This window comes from Thamnophis sirtalis, unplaced genomic scaffold, assembly GCF_051295495.1.
Source record: "Thamnophis sirtalis isolate CommonGarterSnake01/CBP01778 unplaced genomic scaffold, rThaSir2_p1.2 scaffold_13, whole genome shotgun sequence".
Lineage (NCBI taxonomy): Eukaryota > Metazoa > Chordata > Lepidosauria > Squamata > Natricidae > Thamnophis > Thamnophis sirtalis.
This window is the reverse complement of record NW_028261393.1, coordinates 27,835,807-27,862,886: the sequence shown is the minus strand read 5'-3', so window position 1 is coordinate 27,862,886 and position 27,080 is coordinate 27,835,807. Positions and strand designations below refer to the sequence as shown.

Genomic DNA, 27,080 nt, shown 5'->3' with positions numbered 1-27,080 from the left:
TGTTCCCTTTCCATCCTTTTGGAGAGAACACAAATTCTCTTCAAATTCTCCCAATATCTTGCAGTAGAATTTTCTATTGCAAGATGTTGCAGTAGAAAATACATACGAATATGTATTAATTGTTGGTCATTCAGTGCTAGACCAATAATACACAACTCCTGTGTCAGGCCTGCAATTATATTCCTTTAATTGTTTTTTGGCCTGCCACACTTTCTCTTATTTCATTATGCTGTTTCATTAGTTTAGTTCATGGGAGGGGGGAATAAAAGGAGTAGGATTGTGGAATGTATTGTTTTCATTCCTTTCTAGAAGCTCAAGGTCATCTTTTGTCTCCGTACTCTTACACCTGACCGGAAGCAGCTGGGTGTGGATGCCAGTGTGGAAGAAGAAGATTGGATCATGTGATAGATTGTGGGTGTGGGGACAAGATCATGAACTTTTAACTGGGTGGAATTCTGATGTCATTTCAAGTATTGGGATTTCATAGCATAATGCCAAGATGTCTGATTTATTAAATTGGAACTTTACAGATAGTTTTTGCTTTGGACTCTGATTTAATTCTACATGATACTTGGAACACTGACAGCCTGTTCATTGCATCGCTGAAAATCTGCTATCTTCTTGGCATCATCATCATTATCTGGATTCCAAGCAGTTACATCCGGTGGATTCTGTACAGCATCCCATAAACCTTCCTTATGTAGGAGTAGACTGTATTTCATAGACCAGGAAACATAGTTTGTTCCATCCAACCGGGTTATCATAGATAGACTTGTTGATGGGTCACTCGCTATCTTCTCCAGGATAGTGCAATCACTAAATAAACAGCTGTCTGTATGTGGTATTGCATATCAACACCAACTCTCCTTTAGCTACGTCTGGTATACTCTGGGCCCATAACCAGTGTTAGGTAAGCTCCCAATTGGGAGAGCGGTACGTTCAGCGAAGTGTTGTGAGAGTTGTGTTGGAGAACACACAAACCAGCATACAGAGACACTGCAGTTTAAATAGGCTTTTACTTTCGTGGAAATAGAGGTATCAGAGTCCATCAAACAGTCCAAGTCATACACGGATAAGACAGTCAGTCATCAATGTCTTTCAGTTAAAATACTCAGATCAGATCAGCCCAGCATCTAACGAACAGAGAGCTAACAGTCGTTCTGGCTCCCTCTTATGGCCGATTGAGGAAAACAGCAACCAATCACATTTTACAGTATGATTGAAAGAAACAGGTACAACATTGTTACATGATTTATATATTGCCAACCCAACCATTAGATTATAGTCCTAACACTGCCTCCTTCCGTCTTTCTCTCCCTTCCTCTGTCCTTCCTTCGTCTTCCCTCCCGCCGCCCTCCCCCCTCCATCCTTCCCTCCCTCCATCCTTCCCTCCCTCCCTTCCTGAAGAGAAAGACAGAAAAGCTCCATACTGTTTTCATTGGATCCATTCTTGTTTTTTCCAGTCTACTCACTGTCCTCATCTCTCCACCATAGAACCCAGTGCCCTAGTTTATTTTCAATTTATCCTCCCCTTCCTAGCTAATTATTTCAGTGATATATTTTTGTGTGAAACAAACAAAAGTGGGCCTTATTCATCATCTCCTTCTAAAAAATCCCCCCCCCTAGGCATTTTGTTCCAGAAAATATCCATAAACACTATCCCTTTTCAAATAAAAGAACAAACCTGTGAATCATTCAGCCACCAAGTGTTGGGCATGACTTTAAGTTTCAGAGTATTTGAATGAAATTTAATTAGTAGGAATGTCAGGATGAGGGGCCAAAAATCAATGTGGGGGCAGCGCAATCATCAGAACGTTGTTGAGGTTAATGTCACCATGTCTCATTTTTCCAGGTGCAGTAGAAAAGCAATCCTCTAAACAGTTTCCTGGCTAGTCAGTTTTTCCTGTTCAGAAGGGAAAACCACTAGCTCTTTAGTGATTCTTTGTGAGGAAAATCAAGCCAAGAGAAAGCAATGAGATCCCTTTGGACCCAATCTGGAACATGGAGCTCCTCTGACATTTAAATAAATGTCTGGAAGCATTCCTGAAACATCCTTTAAATCAGGGGTGGGTTGCTGCCGGCATTACTGCTGGTTCGGCACACAAAAAATGTGTGAGCATTTGTACCCCAAAAAATCTGCGCATGCGCACAACATTAGAAAAGGAAAAAATTACATTTTTGCAAGAAAGATTGTTCTGCGCATGCGCAGAACATAAAATCAAAATGGCGCCGCCATAGAGCCAGTTCGGGTGCGTGTCCGGCCAAGTTACTACCTTCTTGGCCAAACCGGGCCGAACTGGTAGGAACCCACCTCTGCTTTGAATCCATACTGTCTCTGTGTTCTTCCCAGTGTAATGGTTCCCAGAATTCAAAAGGCACAACAGTACAGTATGTCTTATGATAAGGCTGCACACCTTGTGGCTCAGGAGATCCATAGGGGGCCAGCTGCAACATTCAGCTATAGAACTTCAGAAGGCGGGGGGGTGGTGATGCTGGCAGGAAACCTTTGGGGTTTGTGAACTGCTTTAGAACTTTTTGTGGTCAAACAAGTGCTACAAACACATTTCTTGTGCTGCCTCTGCAGAGATCTTAGAGGGCAGGAAATCAGCAGGAAAGGTGGCAAGAGAGAAAGAGAGAGAGAAAGGAGAGAGAAGTGAAGAAATCTTTGATCTTCTCATCTGCAGTCCTGTCTCTATCTAAACAGTTAATGTGGATTAGCTCTGTAGTGTGATGAGGAAGACCTTTCCCTCCCTTTCAAATTGTGGGAACCAAGGAGAAACTGGTTTCTTCCACCCCGACTAAAAGTAAGTAATGGAGAAGAACTGAGAGGAGGCTGAGTTCTAGACCCAAGCGCAGGGCAGGGTAACTGACAAGTTTCCGACCGATGTATCAGTCAGACTCTGTCAGCAACTATGGCCTCTTTGTGGACTTAAACTCCCAGAATTCCCCAGCCTTGGTTCTTTAGGTGGAATTTTCTCCCAAGGGGTTATCTACAGATATTCTCCTAACATTTCCTTCTCTGGGAGTTGTAGGTGACATTTGAGGATAAGTGTTTGGGCTGTAAGTGAATGTTATTATTGTTTACGTATCTTTTTTGTTTGTTGGATTCAATTTAACACTGACTCGCTAGAAGTTATAGTTAAACGAGTAGTTTAACTACTAATGATAATTAACTGATTTGTAAATAAGAAGTAGAAGATGACATGACTGCAATCTTTGTCCCAAAGGTGCTTTCTTTCAAAAGGCAGAAGAAAGCCCAGTTGCCTTTTGACAGAAAGCACCTTTGGGACAACTGTCACCTGGATGACTAAGAATCTTTGTAGACTGCCATCTTTTTTTCTCTATTTTAAATTAAGGAGATAAGTGTGTTAAGTGTACGAGGGAGAGATGCTAACAGTATTCAGGCTTTTGTTCAACTTATACCTTTTGTTTGGCTTGAATTTTCAAGGCATCTTATGGCATCAAGCTTGCAATCAACACAAGAGAAGATAGGATCCTGGCAAACAGGCCCATCTGTAACATAAAATATAAGTGCTCAGTAAATAAATACTTATCTGTAGGAATTTTATAATGTAAACCTTAATGGGAAAACAATAAATGCAATTTAGGGACAGCAAAAGAGACATATGAGAAATCCAAGGGGTACAGGAAGCATTCAGGACTTCAAGGAAATGAATTTAGACATTACATGAAACGTTAGACAGACTAGGAGGTGTCTTCTAAATGTGTTGAGCTTCAATTGCTTTCAAAATCCAGCCAATTTGTTGGGGAAAGGAGGTACTTACAACAATTCACATAGTGACTGTCCAAAGTTACAATGGCCCTGTAAAAGTGACATACAACTGGTCCTCACACTTATGACAATCACAGCATTCCCACGGTCACATGATCAAAATTCAGGCACTGGGCAATTGGCATATATATAATGGTTGTAGCATCCTGGTCATGTGATCACCATCTGGGACCTTCGCAGATGGCTTTTGACAAGCAAAGTTAATGGCGGAATGCAGTTTTGCTAACAACCATTTGATTCACTCAAAAACTCTGGTGATTTGCATAACAATCATAGCAAGAAAGCTTATATTATTGGATGCGACTCATCCAGCCAGTCCATTCAGCTTCACCGTGGGATAATTTTAGAGCAGCATTTGATAGATTTTCCCACTGAGCATCACTAACAGGAGAGACATCCACCAATGATGACTTTGGAAGTGTGATGTATCAGGCTCGGATGAGTGTGGCTGGGGGCTTAGAATGGAGGGCAGGTGCAGGTGCTCCTTGCCAGCAATCTCTATCTCAGGCTAAATATGAGTTTATTGATCTCCTGGTAGGAGATCAAAAGTAGTCCAACTGATAGGTTGGTGGGGCAAAAGAGGAGTGTGGGCTGAAGTGGGAAGCAGTTTGCATAGCACATTGAGAGCACTCCCTGATTCTCTATATCTCACCAACTTTCAGTTAGGGTATATTTGGACACAGGTTTACTGGTCTTCCTATCACTTGGGGTGGAGTTGAAAATTAGCCAGACTTTTACCAATTTCTCAGCAGCTTCCAAATTGCTGAGGAGTTGGTAGCAAGTGGGTGATGGTTATCAACTTTCTTCTTTTTCATTTGTTGTAAACATTTCTTTTTTTTTTTAAGATAGAAAGAGCTCCTTTATTAATGAACCCAACATTCAGATACAGGAATTGTGAACTCAAAATACTTGGGGGGGAAATAAATTAATTTTGCATTATTACCAAAAGAAATACTGCAACTCATACAGTAACTGGTAAACATATCGCAAAGCAAAACAGCTTGAAAAAAGGGGAGCAGGAAGAAGGAAAGAAAAGAAAGAAAAATGGATCAAAATGGAATTAAAGGATGTTTTCATTTTTTAAAATTAAGTCCTTGCAAGCACAGCTCGATGCCACAGATCACTTTCCAAACTTGTGTAGAAAACATCACCCGATTACTTCCTTAATGTTGTAAACATTTCTAAAGCCCTTTCTATATTTTGCTTATTTCATTCTCTTCTATTGCTTTGAAGACCTTGACAATTTAATATAAAGCAATGCATTTTATACTTGCTTGATATAAAAAAATTATTAAGGTTGTAAAGAGAAGAGGAAGAAGACTCCAGACTTCAAATGGCATGGTGCCTGTTCAGAAATTACTTTTCCAACTATGGCAAAATGCAAAATGTTCCTTCTGCTGGTGACTCCCAGCCTCCTATAATTAGTGCTATACAGGTAGTCCTCGACTTACAACAGTGCTGAAAAAAGCGACTTATGGTTGTTTTTCACATTTATGACTCTTGCAGCATCCCCATGGTCATGTGATCAAAATCTGGACGCTTCACAACTGACTCATATTTATGACGACTGCAGTGTCCCAGGGTGCTGTGATTCCCCTTTTGTGACCTTCTGACAAGCAAAGTCATTGGGGAAGCCAGTTTCCCTTAACAACTGTAGTGATTCACTTAACAACTCTGGCAAGTAAGGTCATAAAGCAACTGTCTTACTGAGCAACTGAAATTTGGGGCCCAATTGTGGTTGTAAGTTGAGGACTATTTGTACTACCTCTTGAGGGATATCAGAATTGGTTGATACTAGGAAAATGTGATTTCCAAGTATTGCCCCTGTTTCACCAACTTACTGTACTCACCATGATATGACATGCTCTAGGCAAGTGATTGTATTGCAATAGTTGTGAATATCTGTAGCTCTGGTGTAGGATAAGGGTGAAGGTTCATTCTCCAAGCTTGTGGGTAGATTTCAGAACATTTCGTTACTAACTACTGAAGTTTGCAGATGATACAACAGTGATTGGTCTCATTCGAGACAACGATGAATCTGCATACAGATGGGAGGTTGAACAACTAGCCTCATGGTGTGACTGGAACAATCTGAAACTGAACACACTCAAAACCGTAGAAATGGGGGTAGACTTTAGGAGAAACCCTCCCATATTACCACCTCTTAGAGAACTAGATAACACAGTATCAACAGTAGAGACCTTTAAATATCTAGGTTCTATCATATCGCAGGACCTAAAATGGACTCCTAATATCAAAAACATCATAAAAAAGCACAACCAAAAATGTTCTTTCTGCGCCAACCCAGGAAGCTCAAACTGCCCAAAGAACTGCTGATGCATTTCTACAGAGAAATGATTGAATCTGTCAAACTGCGCCTCTATAACTGTCTGGTTTGACTTCTGCAAGCCAACAAGACAGACACAGACTTCTGAGGATAATTAGAACTGCAGAAAAACAATTACTGCCAACCTGCCTTCCCTTGAGGACCTGTACACTGCACGAGTCAAAAAGAGGGCCATGAAAATATTTACAGACTCCTCACATCCTGGATGTAAACTGTTTCAACTCCTACCCCTAAAATGATTCTATAGAGCCAGGCACACCAAGACAACTAGACACAAGAACAGTTTTCCCCCGAACACCATCACTCTGCTAAACAAATAATTCTCTCACTACTGTCAAACTATTCACTAAGGCTGCATTACTATTACTATTAGTCTTCTCATCGTTCCTATCACCCACCTCCTCCCACTTATGACTGCAGGACTGGAACTTAGTTGCTTGTATCCTTACAATTTATATTGATATTAATTGTTTCCTGATTGCTTATTTGTACCCTATGACTATCATTAAGTGCTGAACCTTATGATTCTTGGCGAATGTATCTTGTCTTTTTATGTACACTGAGAGCATCTGCACCAAAGACAAATTCCTTGTGTGTTCAATCACACTTAGCCAATAAAGAATTCTATTCTATTCTATTCTATTCTATTCTATTCTATTCTATTCTATTCTATTCTTACTAGGAAACATCTTCAGCAGAGTTTAGGAGATATCAGTGTCGGTGTTCTGTTTATAAGGGTTTCAGGTATGGGTGTGTCAAGTGAGGTGTCAAGTAATTGGTGTATTGCTGCTTCTAGTGCCTATTAGTTTTTTTCAGGAGTATCATGAATGATGGGCAATATATTTTGTTACAAATTCATTTCATTTTGCATTTATTTATTTATTTATTTATTTATTTTTATTTCTAATTTCATGCAATTTGCTGAAGATCTTAGACGTTCGGGATTTTGAATCTGGGCTCATGACTCTGTCTCCTCTCTTGTGTTTGCAGACATTATGGGTTGCTGCTGCAGTTTCGACTATGATGATGACTGGGCCATAGACGCTGAGATTTGTGAAGTGTGTCACTATCCTATTGATCCAGCCACCAAGCCAAAGGTGAGAAATTGCTCTGGTATGCTCAGTTCCAGGTGAGGAAAAAGACACTGGAAACATGGAGGCTGCTTAGAAAGATGGCTTAATGTGGACAGGATCACATGGCTTGAGCTCCTGAATAGAAAAGGGGGAATCACATGCTTCCAGATGTTGGGTGAAGAAGAAGAAGAGAGGGAGATGCTAAAAGTCCCTGGTTTTATGTCCTCTCTGGCCTTTGATCTTGATCTTGTATTCTGATTGGTTGTCAGAGTCCCATGGGGTCATGCAGGGGCAACTCTGTAGGCTGTGCTTTGAGTCCACGTTTGGTTGAGCATTGCTTCTTCCCAGGCGCCCTGTGGTGAGATGGGTAAAGAGTTAATGCTATCATAGCTTAATCCCATCACCCTAGGGCTGAAGGGTGAGATCTTTGTTATGTAGAAGAGACTGGCTCAGGCCTTTTAATGGCCCATTGACCAAGCTGGGGGCTATTAAGAGTAAGTCTGCTTCCTGCCTAAAAACATGTTTTTCTCTGTTCTGATCCAGGGAAATATGATATTCTGCCTTTTTAATATTTCCCAGGATATTTCATTTTTCTAGGAGTGGGAAGGGTGGGTGCTAACTACCTACAGTATAAAACAATGTTTCCCAACCTGGGCAGTTTTAAGGTGCACATTTTAAAACTGTCACGGTTGGAAACACTGGTATAAAGTCTCACCCCAAAGTTTCCCCACCCCGCTTATGTATTCCAACTTTTCTTTGAAATACGTGTTCTGTTTCTGGCCAAGTTTTATACCTGATTTCACAGCCGACAGGATCAATTTTCATTTTAGCCAGATCAGGAAATATAGAGCATCATAAAACTACCAGAGAATAATACTAATTTTATTTGAGTGAGGAGGAAGCATTTTAGTTTCTTCCATTGTTTTTAAAAATGTTTCTACCTCACTTTTCAGCTCTCTTGCAATTAAAGCCTGTTTGATTTCAGTTAGCATTGTTTCTCCTGCAGAGGCCCAGTTTAAATGGTTATGAGTTGCGCACTCCTTTGTTGGCAGCCGAAGAGATTCCACCTCCTGGTTCACCCCTTCAAGGTAAGCGTTTTGTTTTCCTTTCAACTTTGGATGTTGGCCAAGGCCTTGCAAAGACTTGGATCTGTGCAAAGACCGGATTTCTTAGCAATGCAATGCAATAAATTTGTGGCATCTTAGGATTGGTTGGCAAGTCGAGGGGTTGGGGGGGGCGCAAATGTAGGGCAGAGAACAAAATAAGGGGACTGCATCCACAGATGGGAAAGATTGCAGAAATGGGGTCCATGTCTTATGAAAATTGTTACTCAGATTTGTTGTTGGCAACTTTAAGAGTTGAGGACTTCTGGGAGTTAAAGTCCACAAGTCTTAAAGTTGCCAAGTTTGGGAACCCCCTGCTCTAACTATTGTTTCAGTTGGTTCAGTCTCTATTAATGTAATTCTTTGGCACGTCAAAAGTCAGACTGGGCAAGAAATCTAATTCCCATTGAGGCATCTGTGACATTTTGACATATTGACACCTCATGCACCACCCTAGGGATCTCAAGGACAATTCTGTCCTTTTTGGTGGGTGTGGCATGGCTTGGTGGGCATGAAAGGAGAAAGATACTGCAAAATCTCCATTCCCACCCCACTCCAGGGGAAGGATACTGCAAGATCCCCATTTCCTCTCGATCAGCTGGGACTCAAGAGGCAGAGAATAGAGGGGGATGGGGCTAGTCACAGGTGGTATTTACTTTCCAAACTACTCAAAATTTCCATTGCTGGTTCTCCAGAACTGGTCAGAACCTACTGAATAGCACCTCTGATTTTGTAGTATCCTTCTCCTGGAGTGGGGTGGGAATGGAGATTTACACTATCCTTCCCCTGCCACGACCACCAAGCCACACCCAACAATTTATGCCATGCCCACCAAGCCATGCCCAACAATCTATGCCATGCCCACCAAGCCACACCCAACAATCTATGCCACGCCCACCAAGCCATGCCCAACAAGCCATGCCCACAGAACCAGTAGTAAGAAATTTTGAATTCCATCACTGATGGCTTTGTACCTAAGACAGGACGAAAACTCTCATTCTCCTGATTTCTAGTCTTCTCCTTAACTTCAATCCCAAGCCAGTTCTTGTTGGTTCCTAAAAGATATTGTCCTTCAGTATTGTGGACTCTTAAATTCTCCCATAGAAAACCAAAGATATTTTTCTCATCTCATCTCTAGCTCTGCAAACCATGTTTGCTTCTACCATATCCATAACTCCAATTCTTTTTTTGTTCTTCAGCCTTATTGTTCTTTCACTTTGGGATCCCCTCAGCTCCATCTACTCATGACTTTCTCACTCTCCTTCTTTTTGACCCATTGGCTCTTCTTTCATATATTTATTATAATTGATTCTCACTCAACTCCTTGTCAAGTTTTCTTAACAAGGATTTCCAAACATGGTTTGCCATTGCCTTCTTGAGAAAGAGCTGAGAGGGACTGACTGGCCCAAGGTCACCTAGATGGCTTCGTGTTTGAGGAGGGACTAGAGAGTACAGTTTTCTGGTTTCTAAAATAGTGCCTTAAAACGACATCAAATTAACTGCCTTTGCTGATAAACCCAAGTCTTATTTCTGTAAATCTAAGTGGACAGTAGCAGGCAAATTTGCTGTTATTTTTTCTTCTTTCAGCAAACTTTCATTCTTTGATATAAATGACATATTATTCCCAACTTTTCAAAAGCATGTCTTTTCAACAAATATTTTACTAGGGGCAGTAAATTCATGCACTTCCTTTTAATTGTTCACCATTTATGTAGAATTTGCAATTCTCTGCTCTCCTGTTAGACACCCATACCTTGATATTGGATAGATTAATTTCAGATTCACATTCCTTCTTACATCAGAATAATCTTTACAACCGTTGCTGCAATAATTTGGAATCTGTCAACAATATAGCATTGTTTACATGCAAACACGTTTGTCCACAACCAATACATGTCTAATGTCAGAAACAGCATTTTTAAGAATATTTCCCATAAACTCATTCAAAAGCAAAAATGACAATAACCCTCACTGATTTCTTCCTTGCTCAAATATTAACTATTTGCTAAGCATTTAACTGATTCTCATGCTCTTTTCTTCTGTCATATACCACTCTTATTGTTTTCAGCTGTCAACCAATTCCACATTCCATAACTATTTGCTTTAGGAAACACTTTCTCCAAACCAACAAATCCATAATAAACTTCCTCACATGCTTTAATGAACTGCTGAAAAGGACCCATCTGTTCAACCCTGCCTAGCATAAAGTCACACTGCACTTTCTCAATTTTGTTAATTGGGATGGGGAGGAAATGGAGGTAGTGACAGATTTCATTTCCTGGGCTCCAAGATCACCGCAGATGGGGATTGCAGCCAAGAAATTAAAAGAGGTTTGCTCCTGTGGAGGAAAGTGATGGCAAATCTAGACAGCATACTAAAAAGCAGCGATATCACCCTGCCAGCAAAAGTACCAGTGGTCGGTTCCTACCGGTTTGGATTGGTTCAGCTGAACCGGTAGTGGTATGATAGCCTGGGTCGCTGGAACCGGCAACGACCCAGGCCTGCCACGCCCCCAAACCAGTCCCCCAGTCAGCACCATTGGGGCTGCCATCTTGTTTTTTAGTCCTGTGCATATGGAGAACAATTTCTATTGAGCTGTGCATGCGCATGCGCCCGCATGAAGCACGTGCATGAGCGAACCAGTAGTAGCCCCGGCCAGAACCCACCCCTGAAAAGTACATATAGACAAGGCTATGGTTTTCCCACTTGCAATGGATGTCTGTGAAAGCTGAACCATAAGGAAGGCTGAGTGCCAAAGAATGGAAGCCTTTGAACTCTGGTGCTGGAGAAGACTCCTGTGAGTCCCTTGGACTGCAAGGCCATCCAACCAGTTGGTCCTAGAGGAGATCAACCCTGGCTGCTCTTTAGAAGGCCAGATCCTGAAGAGGAAACTCAAAGACTTTGGCCACCTAATGAGAAGGAAGGACTCCCTGGAGAAGAGCCTCATGCTGGTGTTGGAAGAAATGTCCTTCTGGGTTCGGCTCCAAGTGGGGGAAAAGACACTGGAGACATGGAGGCTGCTTGGAAAGATGGTTTTAATGGTGGACAGGACCACATGGCTTGAACCCTGAGCAGAAAAGGTGATCACATGCTTCAATGTTGATGGAGAAAAAGAGAAGGGAGGCTGAGATGCTGAGTCCCTGGTTTTATGCCCTCTCTGGCCTTTGATCTTGATCTTGTATTCTGATTGGTTGCCGGACTCCCATGGGCCCATGCAGGGGCAACTCTTTAGGCTGCGTTTTGAATCCAGGTTTGGTTGAATTCTCAGATGCCATGTGGCAAGTTGGGTAAAGGGCCAATATTATCATGCCTTAATCCCATCACTCTGGAGCTGAAGGGGATAACTCTTTATTATGTAAAGTGGATTAGCTCAGGGTTTAATGGCTCATTGACAAAGGCGGATGGGCAGGAAGCTGCATGCAGCTACTCTGTCTTTTAAAACATGTTTCTTCCTTTTCACATCCAGAGATGGGAGAGGGCTGGGCGATAACTTCCTACAATGGGAAAGATTGTGGGCAAAAGAAGAAGGTGATGGCAGAGAAAGAGGTGACTGGATGGAGTCACAGAAACAGTCGGCGTGACCTTAAATGGACTCCGGGGAATGGTAGATGACAGGAAGTCCAGGAGGAACATTGTCCATGGGGTCACGATGGATCGGACACGACTTTGCGACTAACAACAACAACAACCTTTTATACTCATTCTGTTTGGCATTACCTTCCAAGGATGAGTAATGCCTGTATAGTTTTGCAAATTTCTTACTCCTATCCCTAGATATAAGAATAATAGCAGGATGTTTCTAGTCACAGACACAGTTTTCACACGTGTGTTAAATAAATTGCACAGATGATCCATAAGCATATTTTTACACAGTTTCATTGTCTGTATACACCTGTAGCCTTATTTCTGACATACTCACAACATTCATGGTTTCCTTTTCCTTCTTTTTGAATATTGATTGCATTTCTTTTGATTCCATTCTTCAATGCACCACTAGCTTTTCCATATAAATATTTAAAATACTCCTTTCAGCTTTCCCTCTTTTCAATTTAACTCCAGTTGATTTCACCACTTTTAAAAGTTTTTTAAATTGTTTCACTGTGTTGTAGGCTTCTTACTTAGCTTTCTTCACTCACTGGAAACAACATTTTGTGTAGAAGATGACCAGGCTGAGTCTGAGGGAAGGGTCAAACATATCATAAGACACAAGTCCTTCAAGAGATCCAAGTCCAGCTCACTTTGAATGCCTCTCTTATCTCCCGTTCATTTCCCTTAACTATCAGTTGGTCAGATTCTTGTAGAGAGCTTAAGGTTGCAATAAATCTTTATACTCATATGAATCTACCTGAATTTCCTGAAAATTACACACACACACACACACACGTATATACACAGATACATTCACATACACATCTATACCTACACATACATGCATACATACCCGTACATATATACGTATGTACGTAAATATGTGTGTGTGTATTTTGACTCATTTGTTCCGGCAGCCATTATCTTCAATATATCTTCAGCTTCTTTTATTTCTGCATTCTCACAATATCCTTCCCCATGGTCTTCACACATGTTCATAGTCTTCAATGTAATTCATTTCCTTCTATTCCTAGCAGCCTTTACTCAGAAACCTGTTTTGTGTTTATGCCCTTTTTAGATAAACTGGTGGTTGCAGTCTATGATTATGAAACAACTCATGAAGGAGATCTGCCGCTTCGGACAGGAGAACAACTAAGGATACTAGAAGAGTAAGCTAGCTTCCATTCTGGGGCACAATGTTATTCATCAGCAAAAGGAATGAACTCTTCTGTCTGAAAACAGCTAAGTTGCATTGAAGGCTTGCATTCCACTAAGAATCATGTTATTATCAGTAATATTGGCGAATGAGGACTTAGACATTCATTTATACTCTGAAGGGTTTCTAAGTGGGCTGTGAGAACCCTCAAGATTAATTCAGCCCAACTGATATAAAACTGAAAGGCCTTGTAAGTATGTATGTGTACACACACACACTGACACACAGACAATGCACCATAGGTGGGTTCTTACTGGTTCAGACTGGTTCGGGTGAGTAGGTAGTAACTTGACCTGCCACGCCCCTGCACTGGTTCTCTTGGCGGTGCCTATGGTGTTCTTTGCTTCTGTGCATGCCCCAAAGCAATTTTTTTGATATGTGAAGCACGTCTCTGAGTGAACCGGCAGTAGCAGCCAGAATTCACCCCTGACACACATGCAACCACACACAAACACAAGCCAAAACAATGTAAGAATTCCATGTTTTTGTCATGGTTGAATTCAGTCTCTGAGTATGGACTTTCTACCAAGGCACACAAATTCATTTACTGCCCCTAATCGTTTATATATGCATAAGTTGTGAAGTATTTTTAAAAAAGGGTTGGGCTTTGATTGGCAGGCTGCACTAGCCATCTTGATCTATTGGACACCTCACTCTCCCCAGTGGATTCTCTGGTTTTGGAGTATATCCCACCCAGCTTCACTGCCCTGAGTGGAGGGATTGATAAAACACATCACAAAAATTCATTGTGCAAAAATTATACTGTGATAATGGGAAGGAGCTCCTTGTTTGGAACAGTGGTGGGTTTTGGATTCCGTTGCAACTGGTACTGTTGCAATGGGGCCCAGCACCCTCCACATGCATGTTACCCTCCAGTGATGCCTCCACGAGCCTCCATGACGTTCCAGCTGCTTCATGGAGCGTCGCGCAGGCGCTGTACACACTGTGTGCAGAAGCGTCGAAGACTTTAAAGACAGTTAAGGATGGCAGGTGAGCCCTCCGGAGCACCATACCAGAACAGTATCCAGTGCTCAGGGCAGGCACCAGTACGCCTGTACTAGGGCGTACCGCCTGCAACCCACCACTGGTTTGGGACCAGTGCCTTATGTCCAGCTGACATGGCTAAAGAAACACAAACTGGAAGCAGTAGAAATAGGGTTGTCCAAACCTCCATTGGGTTCATTCCCTGCCTTTGTCTCTTGGGTAGGGATGGGGTTGAAGAATAAGGAGATGGACAGACAATTCTTCTCTCTTTTAGGACAGGAGAATGGTGGAAAGCTCAGTCTCTCACCACAGGACAAGTAGGCAATATACCATGCAACTTTGTCGCCAAGTTGAACACACTGGAGCAAGAGCCGTGAGTAGCAAGAACTGTTCTTCTCCATGTCCATTAGCTACACACAGGCTGTATTTTTAAAGGTATCAAAACAGGTAGTCCTTGATTTACAACAATTCATTTAGTGACTGTTCAAGGTTACGATGGTGCTGAAAAATGTGATAACCAGTCCTTTAACTGTAGCATCCTGTAGTCGTCTGATCATCATTTGCGACCTTCGTAGCCAGCTTTTGACAAGCATCAAAACAGGTTATAAAATCAAGTGTGATCACCTGATGCTTCATTTAACAATCACCACTTAACAACAAATCTTTTGCTTCTAATTATGGTTGTAAATCAAGGACTGAGTGTAATGAGGCTTAAACCCCAGCCCAAATCATGCTTATTCAAGTTTAGGCTATTGGTAAATTAATGTATTGATAAATCTGTCTAACTGTTGATTGCATTAAGAAAGTTTCATTTTGATTTTCTTAACAGAATGCAAATGTTACTTATGCAGGTACACTACTAAAGGAATGCATGTGTTTTTGTGTGTTTTATATATTTTTCTGTGGAATGAAAATGTATGTGTATTGTACTTTTTAAAAAAAATGTTGCCACTCACACAAATACAGTTAGTCCTCGATTTACAACGGCAGTGAAAAAAGTGACATGGCCATTTTTCACACTTATGACTATTGTAAGAGCCCCGTGGTCCTGTGATTTATATTCGGATGCTTGACAACTGACTCATATTGGGGACAGTTGCAGTGTCACAGGCTCATGGAATCCCCTTTTGCAAACTTCTGACAAGAAAGCCAATGGGAAAACCAAATTCACTTAACAACCATGTCACTAATTTAACAACTGCAGTGAGTCACTTAACAAATGTGGCAAAAAAGTCGCAAAATGTGGCAAAACTCACTTAACAAATTTCTCACTTAGCCATACAAATTTTGGGCTCAATTGTGGTCATAAGTTGAGGATTTTCTGTATATTCAATTGCTAAAGCTGAGTCCTTCTCTGTCAGCTCAGCTCCTCTTCTCTAACCTTATACGCAGTAAAAAGAGTTAGACATCTACATTCCAGAGGTGGTATTCAGCAAGTTCTGACCAGTTCTGGAGAACTGGTAGTGGAAATGTTGAATAGTTCGGAGAACCGGTAAATACCACTTCTGACTGGCCCCTCCCCCATCTATTCTCTGCCTCCCATCCCAGCTGATTGGGAGGGAATGGGGATTTTGCAGTATCCTTCCTCTGCCACACCCAGCAAGCCATGCCACACCCAGCAAGCCATGCCATGCCCACCAAGCCATGGCCACAGAAGTGGTAGTAAAAAAAATTGAATCCCACCACTGCCACATTCCTAATGTATGGTCCAACAATCTCAATCTCAGCAACTCTGGACTTCAGCTCCCAGAAAGAGGAATTCTGGAACCAACTGCAAGAGATGGTCTTACACCTTTAGAAGGCACCAGGTTAGAGAAGACTGAGCCAGGAGACCAAGGAAGAAGATGATGCTATTCAGACTATTTCACTGATCCTATGAATTTCTATTCTGAAACAAAGCAAATGAATAGCAAATCTGAGTAGAACTACAAAAGGTGAAGAAATTTGTATATATCACATGTGAACAAATGGATCCAGGAAACTAGAAACCTATCAGCCTGATACCAATACCTGGGAAGATTCTGGAAAGGATAATCAAACAATGAATCTGTGAACACCTAGAGGCAAACAAAGTCATAATCAAAAGCCATCATGGGTTTGTCAAAAACAGATCATGCCAGACAAATTTTACTGGACCAGAGAAATGCTGTGGATATAATTTACTTGGACTTCAGTAAGGCATTTGATAAAGTAGACCACGGGTGTCAAACTCGATCGCGTCAAGGGCCGGATAATGATGTGTCGCAATAATTTTTGGCCTTAATGGAATCAGGGTAGGCATGGCCTGCAAGTGATATGTGATCCATGGACCCCCAGTTTGACAGGCCTAAAGTAGACCATAACCTACTATTTGATAAGGTAGAAAAATTTGGATTAGACAGTGTTAGATCGGGTGAATGGATGAGACAAAACTCAGGCTTAAGTGACAAACAACAGCTCTTTATTTGACAACTATTTACAAATCCAGCACAGGCCTGTCTGACAGCTAGCCCTTTTATAGGGAGCTGTCAGACGGCTCAGCAAATCGGCTTCGAGTATTCTCCTGCCAGAATGGAGGACCTTGGTGGAGCCTATTACTTGGCTGTCAGTATGTAACACCCCTCCCCTCTTAGTTGGGCTAATCCAACTAGTGATGTACTGACCCAAATAGGCAGGGTGCTTAGGAACCCTCTCAGACCTGTGCAGTTCAGTTGGTGCTAGTACTTCAGTCAGGTTGGATGGACCTGTTGACTCTCCAACTGCTGCAACTGATGGAAACTCCTGGAAACTTTCCCGGGGTGTGGATGGAATTTTCAGAGCCAGTTCACCTGGAGTTTGCTGCGGGCCTCCAACTTCCCCAGATAAGTACTCCGGCTCTTTCAGGATTGAGAAGTCTGTGGAAGGAGTGTACGATTGCTCCTTTTGGGTAGGTCTTTAGCTAACTCATGCAGGAGGTACCTCTGGTTGCTTAAGAGTGGAATGGCTGAGTCAGCCTCGGAGTTGGTCAATGTATCGCCTCCAACTTCTACCATCCTCAAGCTCTAAGCAGTAAGTGCGAGGGCTGGTAATTTCTACAATTGGGGCAGGAACCCAGAGAGCACCCCCAACATAGATGTGGGCATACACTCGATCCCCTATTCTAAATGACCATAGTTGACTGGTTGAATCAATGGATTATTGGCAGAATAGTTTGGGTGCAGCCAGTCTAAGGGAGACGATCCATTAGTAATTCAGAGGGGCTTCTGCCAGTTGTGGCACTTGGCACTAGGCATACAAGGAGGAATTTTATCAATTCGGGTTTGTCAATCACCAGGCCCCATCCTGGATAGGGCTTCTTTTGCAGATCACATCATTCTTTCCGCCTGGCCATTGCTAGCCAGATGGAATGGGGGGGGGGGGAACCAGGGCATGTCTGATTCCCTGCTCTGCTAATAGGTCTTGAATTGGATGGCTGTGAATTGGGGCCTGTTGTCTGAGACCAGACCATTGGGAAGGCCGTGCATAGAGAAAAGTCTCCGTAGCACCTCTGCCGTGGTGGTGGTCATGAGGACTACCTCTAACCATTTCGAGTAGGCATCCACAACTACGAGGAAAGTTTGTCCATGCACAGGTTGGCAAAGTCAATGTGCACTCTAGACCAGGGTGCCTTGGGCCTCTCCCATTCATGTTCAGGTACCTCTGGGGGAGATGGTCAGGATTCCTGGCACAGTGTGCAGGTTGCTACCCACTCTGCAATCTCCCCATCCATGTTAGGCTACCACACGTAACTCCTTGACAAAGATTTCATCCGGACAATCCCCAGATGCCCTACATGTAAGGTCTCTAATACTGCAACTCACAGTTTGGGTGGAACAATCACCCGGTCCCCCCACAGTAAACATTCCCTCAATGCAGACAGTTCATTTTGTTTTGCAATAAATGGTTTAAACTCAGCCCAACTGGTCCCTTGGGCCACCCCCTCCACCCCCAGTTCAGAACCTGAGAGATGGTTTTGTCTCTCACTGAGTGGTGGGCGACCTCATTTGATGACACCGGGCCAGTCTCAAGGCAGTCTATGAGCAAAACAGGCGCCTTGGGGGTAGGATCATCCCAAAGTTCAGGCAAAGGGCATCTGTTGAGGGTGTTAGCATGGTCCAAAGTCATACCTGGCCGATGAATGAGGCGGTAGCTATAGGCTACGAGGAAAACAGTCCAATGGGTCATATGCAGTGAGAGAGATGCAGAAGTGGGTCGATCCGCAGCCCAGAGCCCAACAGCGGTTTATGGTCCATGACAAGTTCAAAGTCTCAGCCGTACACATATTTGTGAAGCCACTTGACCCCTGCCACCACATCCAGTGCTTCCCTGTCCAACTGGCTGTAGTTGTGCTCAGCGGCAAACAGGGTCCTAGAATAATACATGATGGGGGCTTCAGTTTAATTTGGCATGTGACGGCTGAGGACTGCCCCAATGCCGAAAGGTGACGCATCACAGGTTAGCACCAATGGGAGAGTCTGGTTGTATTGCACCAGGAAAGTGTCAGCTGACAGCAGCTGTTTGACAGTGACAAACGCAGCAGCTTTGGTTCTCCCCCATGTCCACTTGGCCTTCTTTCAGAGGAGCCGGTGCAGTGGTTCGGCTACAATTGCTTTCTGTTGCAAGAAAATGATATAAAAGTTGAGAAGTCCGAGGAACGCCTGCAGCTCGGTCTGGTTGCAAGGTGTGGGGGCGTCCTGAATAGCTTTAATTTTAGCATTTGTTGGGGTGAATTCTGGAGCCATCTACCAAATATCCCAGGAATTCAACCCTGCTGCAATTTGATATTTCTCCTTTTTCAAACGGAGGCCCTTCTCTCTAATTCTGGCCAAAACTACTTGTAAACGTTTGAAATTTGCTCCTTATTTGCAGCGGATATCAAGACATCATTGAAATAAGGGACAACTCCTGGTATCCCCTGCAAAAGATGTTCCATGATGCTTTGGAACAGTCCAGTGGCAATGCTAATGCCAAATTGTAATCTAGTGCATTTGAATGCACCCCTATGCATTGCAATGGTTTGGGCCTCCACTGTAGTGTCATCTACTGGCAATTGCTGGTACGCCTGCACCAGATCTAATTTGCCAAATATTTTTCTAGGGGCCAAGGGAATGCAGTAAATGCTGGACGATTGGCACCGGGTATGCACTCTGTTGGAGGGCTTTATTTAGGGTGCACTTATAGTCTGCACAGATGCAGATAGACCCTTCGGGCTTTACTGGGGTCACAATAGGGGTCTCCCAGCATGCATGGTGAACCGGCTCCAGAATCCCCTGGCCAATTAGTTTGTCCAATTCTTGGTCAATTTTAGGTTGGAGGGCAAAAGGGACCCTCCAGGCCTTCAATCGAATGGGGGCTATGTTGGGGTCAAGGTTAAATGCTATAGGAGTCCCCACATACTTGCCAAGACCTCCACTGAAGACATCCTCGAACTTGCGGAGCAACTATTCGGTGCTGTCATCTCGGATGGCATTGATGCCGATTACCCCCATACCCAGGGATTTGAACTAGTCCAAGCTAAGTAGGCTTGGAAGGGAGCCACTGACCACTGTCAATGAGAGTAGTCCATTCAAACTCTTGAATTGGACACAGAATGTGCCACAGCCTAGTACGGGGATGCAATTCCCCTGGTAGTTGCTGAGTCTCAGCTCTTGGTGCTTCAGCTTATGCCTTTTCAGACTCAGGATGGCCTTCTTGAGTGTGGCCCAGGATACGATGGTCAAGGATGATCCAGTATCAATTTCCATGCTGCACGGTGACCCCTCGATGTGGATGGTGACTCTCAGATTTTTGTTTTTTGGTGTGCTGGCTTGTCAGATTTTTGTTTGGAACACTTCAGTTGATTCTGCTGTCTCTTGCTTCCACTGGGGATTCCAAACCTCTCATCTGGGTTGCCTCAGTTTCCCTAACTGGCTAAACACATTCTTTGGTTGTTGAGCGGATGGTAGTTCCCCTTTGCAGACTTGGGCCAGGTGTCTTCTTTGGTCACACCGCTGGCAGATGGCGTCCCTGAAATGGCAGGCTGATCTTTGGTGGTTTCCCCCGCAGCCAGCACAAGGCGGGAAATGGTTTTCAATTTCACGTGCTGTCTTCTTCCTGTCAAATTGCAGGCAGAAAACCTCGTCCTCGCTGTCAGACAAGAGGTCTCGCTCGATGTTCTCATGAAGGACTTTGACAACTCTGTGCGCGCTTTTTGGATTGCCATGTTTCTGCAGTGTTTCTGTTGATTTTGTTGAGGATTCAGTAGCTCTGGCCTCATCGAGGTCACAGCTACTGAATCAAGGTTCTAACCCACGGAAGTAAGTGGCTCTTTTTTTACCGCAAGGCATCCATCCACCTGAATCATTTTGGCTGATGAGATTTGAGGGCATGCTGTGGACACCACAAGGAAAGTAGTCACAGGGACTTTGGTCTTTGTGATAACCACACTGGAGGTCTGACTGCAAGATGTTTCTCAGAAGCTATACTTGGAGAGTATTTAGAGGTTGCACAAAAAAGACAACCTCCATCTTGATCCATCAGGATCGTGGCCTAGTCATCACTGAGTACAAGTACAATCTCTTGGGGTGCTTACTTTCTGTGCTCTAAAGTTGAGGAGGATTTTTCTCAGGGTAAAGTGGTACCAACTCCCAACCTAGTTCTTTAGGTCTTCTTGTGTTTTATCTTTCACCACTGTAATTGAGTCCCTCCAGTTTGTTGTTGCTTGTCCTCTTCCCCCCCCCCCCCTTCTTCCATTTTTCCCAACAGTCTGGACTTTCAAGGGAGCTGGGTATTCAACTAATATGTCAAAACATAATAATTGAATCCTTTGTGCCTCAACCAAGGAGTCTCCTTCAACATCAGTATTTGAAGGTGTTTTATTTTTATTTTTACTTTATTTATTTGTTTTGTCAAGTGTGTATAAGATAATATATATAAGTATATACAAGATTATGGTTGCATGAAATGGATACAAATAAATGGGGTTTATTGTTGGTGTTTTCTTTCTTCAAAGTCCAATGTTCACTCTGTTCACTTTCACATAGGGTCACAAAGAGCATCTTTGTGAATTGCACAATTCTGATCTTTGTAGTACAGATGCATAGTTCTTTAATTCAACAGTAAGAAAAGTGGGGCAACATTTAGGGGTTGAAAAGATATTTACTGAGCAAATGGCAAATGCTTTTGTTCTTAAGACAGATGGACTAATTTGGGAATGGTTTTGCAAGAAATAAAATATTTTGCCCTATATATGTTTGGATTGTGTGACACTACAATTCTCTTTTCTCTACTTTGTTCTTGTGGATCAATATAAATATATGGTGTTTTTTAAAAAAATATATATTTTATAGGCTATAGTGGAAATATTTACTGTATATATTCATTTTGCAGAGTGGCCCAAAAGGTTTCAAATTAAAATGTAAATGTGATCTTTTCTTCTGTAATAAACAATATACTCACCTTGTTTCATTTTAAGTCAGAATAGCTGCGGTCGCTTACGTAAAACTCTAAAATGCACAATGGGCTGTAGATAGAACTCTGTAATCAACAATGTGTTGTTTTTTGCAGTTGGTTTTTCAAAGCCCTCGGCAGGAAGGATGCTGAGCGCCGCCTTCTCACTGCTGGTAATACACATGGTGCTTTCCTTATTCGAGAGAGTGAATCCACCAAAGGTAATTTGTTTAGACAAGGCTCTGGTCATCATTTCCTCTGTACTAGGAAAACGACAAAAAGATTGGAGGGGGAAACTTAAAAACAACTTTGGAGAAGTGTCATTGGGTGCCTTACATGAGAGCAGTCTTCCAATATTTGAGGGGCTGTCAAAGAGAAAATGGCAGGATAAGAAGTAATTAGTGGAAGCTTATCAAAGTGGAATGGGCAACTCACCATAACCAACTTGCTGTAGCCAACTTGCCCTGGTCCCCTCACTATGTCCAACCTGTCCAGCCAACTCACTACGGGACAACTCGCCATGGCCAACTTGCTATGGGCCAACTTGCTGCAGGACAATTCAACAATCCAATTTAATTATTTTAAATAATTAAAAATTTTCAATTTTTGTCATTCACTTTTTATTTTGTCTCTCCTTTGGCATCCTTTCTTTAATGATTCTATTCCACCATTTCTTCAACATTAGTGTAATTTTTGTCCCACGGTGAGTTGTCCTGCAGTCAGTTGGCCTTGGTGAGTTGGCTGTGGCAAGTTGGCCACAGCAAGTTGACTGGGGTGAGTTGTGGTAGACCCTATCAAAAAGAGATGCGACCTAGAATTGAGAAGAAATTTCCTTCTCAATGAGAAAAAATAATCAGTGGAACAGCTTGCCTCCAGATTTCATGGGTGCTCATTACTGGAGGTTTTTAAGAAGAGGTTGGACAGTCATTTGTCTGAAATGGTATAGGGCCTTCTGCTTGGGCAGGGAATTGGACTAGAAGATTTCTAAGGCTCCTCCCATCTCTTCTATTCTGTATTCTGTATATCCCACCAGCCCCTCTGTCAACGAACATGGGATTCCCTACACCAGAACCCCCACTTTTCTCAAGAAAACCATTAATTCCAACATAAAAGGATATTTGCAGCTATGGAGTCCTTGACACTGCCTGAGCTTGGTTGTTAGCTTGCAGAGACATTTAATTACCCAAGTAGGTAAGATGTTCAGTGTGAGGAAGAGTGGAGTTTGTTTCCTTATCCTTCATGTGTTGGTAGGTGAGTGTGGTTTTCCCATCCTAGTTCCTTGATTAGAGTATCATTTTATGCTAGAAAACATTAAAGCTTCTCCTTTATTAGCATTTTGTTTGTATGTTGATCATTTGTGGAAAATATATTTGCCTTTTTATGATTTATCCTGTGTCCCAGCCTCTGTGTTCTGCTGCGGGGGGGGGGGGGGGGCAAGATTGAGAACCACTTCCTTCTAAGCTTCAAGGGCTTCCAGTCATGCCTATTGTTGCACAATTAGTCTGCTTTCTTGTCAGCCTTCCATAGTGGGGAGGGAAAGGAGGGAGGAGAGATGTCTGATACTTTGCATTGACAACATGGGTGCCTCTTGGAAGCAGCTGGAGTCAAGGCTGGCCTATCATTGAGCAGAGGGAAGCTGCTGGCAGGAGCAACCATGAGAGGGTTATTTAGTTTTGTTGGAAATATCAGCAACCTACTTTTCTTGCCACAAGAAAGCAATTCAACTGACAGAAAAATATATGGGCTAGCCAGCTGCTGCCTCCAGGTGCATTGGAGAAGGTGGGGCCCCTTTGCTGTTGCAAATAGAAGATTCGTTGGCTACTTTGGTTTACGTTCTGATATGGAAGCTGGCATAAAATGTATGGCATAGAAACAAACAAATAAACAAAATGGGAAAGAGAGTAACCTTGAGAGCCAGTTTAGTCTTTTTTTTTAAAGTTTTTTTATTTTTAATCTCTTACATACAATTACAGGGTATACATTCACATAGTTATTGTTCTTATTTGTATTGATTACTTTTACACATTTGTTTTCCCATATAAAAGGTTAAAAATATACATTCTGGATTGCTTTGCTTACCATCCCATACACCTATTTTATGTTATCACCAGCCTATTTTTCCTTCTTTTCTCCCTCCCTCCCTTCTCTACTTCCTTCCTTCCTCCTCTCCTTTCCCTTTCCATCTTCCCTTGCCTCTCCCCTACTCCTGTCTTCCTCTTCCCCTTCCTACCCTCTCTCCTTCTCTTTCTATCCCTTCCCTCCTTCCTCTCCTCTCCTTTCCTCTTCCTTCCTTCCTTCCCCCTCCTTCCCCCTCTCCTCCTCTCCTCCTCTCTTCTTATCCTTTTCTGTTGTGGTTATCTCTTTTCATCTCTCAACTGGTGTATTTTTGGCATGGTATTCCCACAAACCTATTCATACCTTTATACTTATCATTTCCTATTCCCCTTTCTTCACTATCATATCCTAACTATTTTTATTCTATGTCTCATTCTTGAATATATACTTGTATATTAATACTTTAGTCTAATGCAGTGTTTCTCAAACATGGGCACTTCAAGATAGGTGGACTCCCAGAATTGGTCCGAGCTGGAGAATTTTGGGAGCTGAAACCCATCAATTTTCAAGCTACCATGAATGAGAAACACTGCATTAAAGTAGGTATCACTGTATCCACAGGCTTCCTCCTGCCTCTGTCTGATGGCTGCAAATCCAGACTGAGAATTTTGTTCAGTGAAATTGCAGCCTCTTGTTTGCTCTTGCACAATCTGACCTAATTCCATACTGTCTGTAACACAATTAACAATAATTGTATGTTTTTAAGCCGTGAGCTTTGTCCCTGATTGCTTTGCCCCATCCAGTTTCAGTAGCAACTTTTCAAGCTGACCTATTTCATCAAAAGGCAGTTTTTGTGAGCAAAAAAGAGAAAAAATATTACACTGTGACCTCCTGAATGTTTATTTATTTATTTTTATTTATTTGTCAACAAGTACAACGAAACAAGTATGAAAACATGTGAAAAAATGGCACAAATAAATTGATATAAGTAAGCAAAACATAGCCATGAACATATAAAAAGATGTAGGACAGTAGGACAGGGATGGTAGGCATGCTGGTGGGCTTATGCATGCCCCCTTAGGGACCTCTTAAGAAACACATAAGGTTCCAGGGAGATAGCTTAAGGTAAAAGATAGGGGGTTAGAGTAACTAACAACAGGATCAAGTAGGGTCTTCCACACATTTACTACTCTATTGCTGACATCGTTCTTCCTGCAATCAAGATTAGAGTGGATTACATTCAGTTTGTATCTATTGATGGCCCTGTGTTATTGCAGTTGAAGTAAAAGTAGTCATTAACAGGTAGGACGTTGTGGCAGATTATCTTGTGCACTAAGCTCAGGTCAGAATGTAGATGGAGTACATGTTCCCTTATATAGATTGATGCAGTTCTCTTCAGACAATACACATTAGATTGATTCCCAAGTCCTTTCTGAACTGTCCTCTAAATCTCATATCCTGGCTGCTGCTTTGCAGATATCAGTAAAGTTTTCCCTTCTTTTACTGGGAAGCTGGAGATGGTGTTGTTAAAAACTCTGCCACCAGCTTCTCTCTATCAAAGACTTGAACATGTTGGGGTGAAAAGATGCAATAGCAGAGATATCAAATGCTGAGCCTCAAACTAGCAGAACTGTGAGTAGTCGTCAACTTACAACCATTTGTTTAGAGACATTCAAAGTTACAACAGCACTGAAAAAATGATTTATGATTGGTCCTCACACTTATGACCATTGTAGCTTTCCCACAAATATGTGAGAACTTGAATATTGAGCGCTTGGCAACCAGCATATTGTTTACCACAGTTGTAGCATCCTAGGATTATGTGATGGGCAGCTTCTGACACGCAAAGTCAATGGGGGAAGACATATTTGGTTAACAACTGCACAACTCACATAAAAAAACCGGCAGTGATTTGCTTAACAACCATGACAAAAAAAGTCATAAAATTGGGGACAACTCACTTAACAACCATCTTGTTTAGCAATGGAAATTTGAGTTGTAACTGTGATTGTAAATCAATGACTACTTGTAAATGTGTTCCTTGGGCAACTGCTCAAAGAAAGTCAAGAAGGCAGCCACAACAAAAAGAGGAAAGACCTACCCCATTTAATCCCATAAAAGGGATGGGGCTTTGATTGCTTCAGTGTGGCTGCCATTTTGACATTTTTGACTGCTTCTCTGTGTCCACCAACATTTCATCAAAAGGCAGAAGGTTTGTGAGCAAAAATGAAAAAAATATTATTAAAATGTGTCTCTAGCTTCTATTGATGGATGTAGCTCTCTTCCTACAATACACATCTAGTTTGGACTTCAAACTTCACTCCCAAGTGCTTTCTTAACTGTCCCAGCAGGCAAGGAAGCATTTGGGAGCAAGGAAAGCAATGCCTGCCTGCCTGCCTGCCTGCCTGCCTCTCTCTCTCTCTCTCTCTCTCTCTCTCTCTCTCTCTCTCTCTCTCTCCCTCCCTCCCTCCCTCCCTCCCTCCCTCCCTCCCTCCCTCCCTCTCTCTCTCTCTCTCTCCCTCCCTCCCTCCCTCCCTCCCTCCCTCCCTCTCTCTCTCTCTCTCTCTCTCTCTCTCTCTCTCTCAGAAAGGGACAGAAAAGTAACCCCATTCTGTTTCTCCACAGGCTCCTTCTCCCTCTCCGTGCGAGATTTTGACCAGAACCAAGGAGAAGTTGTGAAGCATTATAAGATACGAAATATGGACAATGGCGGGTTCTATATCTCTCCTCGTATCACCTTTGACAGCTTGCACAGCCTGGTAGAACATTATACCAGTAAGGCTAAAGACACTCCCAGAGAGCCTCTTTTGGGTGGGACTGGGCTGCCTGCTCTTCTCCTACAGAAAGACTTTGGGTCTCCCAATGCCAGAGATACTAATGTAGGGCTGTCAAGTAGCCCATGGTTTCTGTGGCTTCAGCACCTAATGCACTAAAGTAGTTGCTGTCCTGGAATTTGTACCATCCGGGCAGTGTTTCTCAACCTCAGCAACTTTAAGATGTGTGGACTTCAGCTCCCAGCTGAAGTTCACACTTGTCCAGGTTGAGAAGCACTATTCTAGAAGATGCTTTTTATTTGTAAAAATGGCTCCACCTATGAGAAGTCGCCCTTTCTGAGGACGCTCTGAGAGATCTTCTTTCATGCCTCTGCTTGTGAAGCTTCAATGCCAGGTGCAGACATGGTCCAGGGCCATCCCTTTGGCCTTCCTCTGATCTACTTACTCTTCTCCTTTGCCTCATCCTTTTCATAGGTAACACTGATGGGCTCTGCACCTGCCTTACCAAGCCCTGCCAAACTCAGAAGCCACAGAAGCCCTGGTGGCAAGATGAATGGGAAGTGCCCAGGGAGAGCCTGAAGCTGGTGGAGAAACTGGGAGCAGGGCAGTTTGGTGAAGTTTGGATGGGTAAGTGGGCTGTGGATTCATGTATACTCTGTTCAGCCATGACTTTCAATTCAAGGAACCATACCTTTATTAGAAAAGGCTATTATTATTATTAT

General features: G+C 42.7%; 1 protein-coding gene across 1 annotated transcript in view; it reads left to right on the top strand.

Moving 5' to 3' along the window:
- Nucleotides 1-2,639: 2,639 nt before the first annotated feature.
- LCK (LCK proto-oncogene, Src family tyrosine kinase) overlaps nucleotides 2,640-27,080 on the top strand; it is a 47,204-nt gene continuing 22,763 nt past the window's right edge. The window contains exons 1-8 of the mRNA XM_087727122.1: nucleotides 2,640-2,804; nucleotides 7,131-7,237; nucleotides 8,220-8,301; nucleotides 12,983-13,073; nucleotides 14,379-14,477; nucleotides 21,647-21,750; nucleotides 26,210-26,359; nucleotides 26,833-26,985. Of these exons, the coding sequence (XP_087583248.1) occupies nucleotides 7,136-7,237; nucleotides 8,220-8,301; nucleotides 12,983-13,073; nucleotides 14,379-14,477; nucleotides 21,647-21,750; nucleotides 26,210-26,359; nucleotides 26,833-26,985 (781 nt within the window). The 5' untranslated portion in view covers nucleotides 2,640-2,804; nucleotides 7,131-7,135. The remainder of the gene's footprint in view (nucleotides 2,805-7,130; nucleotides 7,238-8,219; nucleotides 8,302-12,982; nucleotides 13,074-14,378; nucleotides 14,478-21,646; nucleotides 21,751-26,209; nucleotides 26,360-26,832; nucleotides 26,986-27,080) is intronic.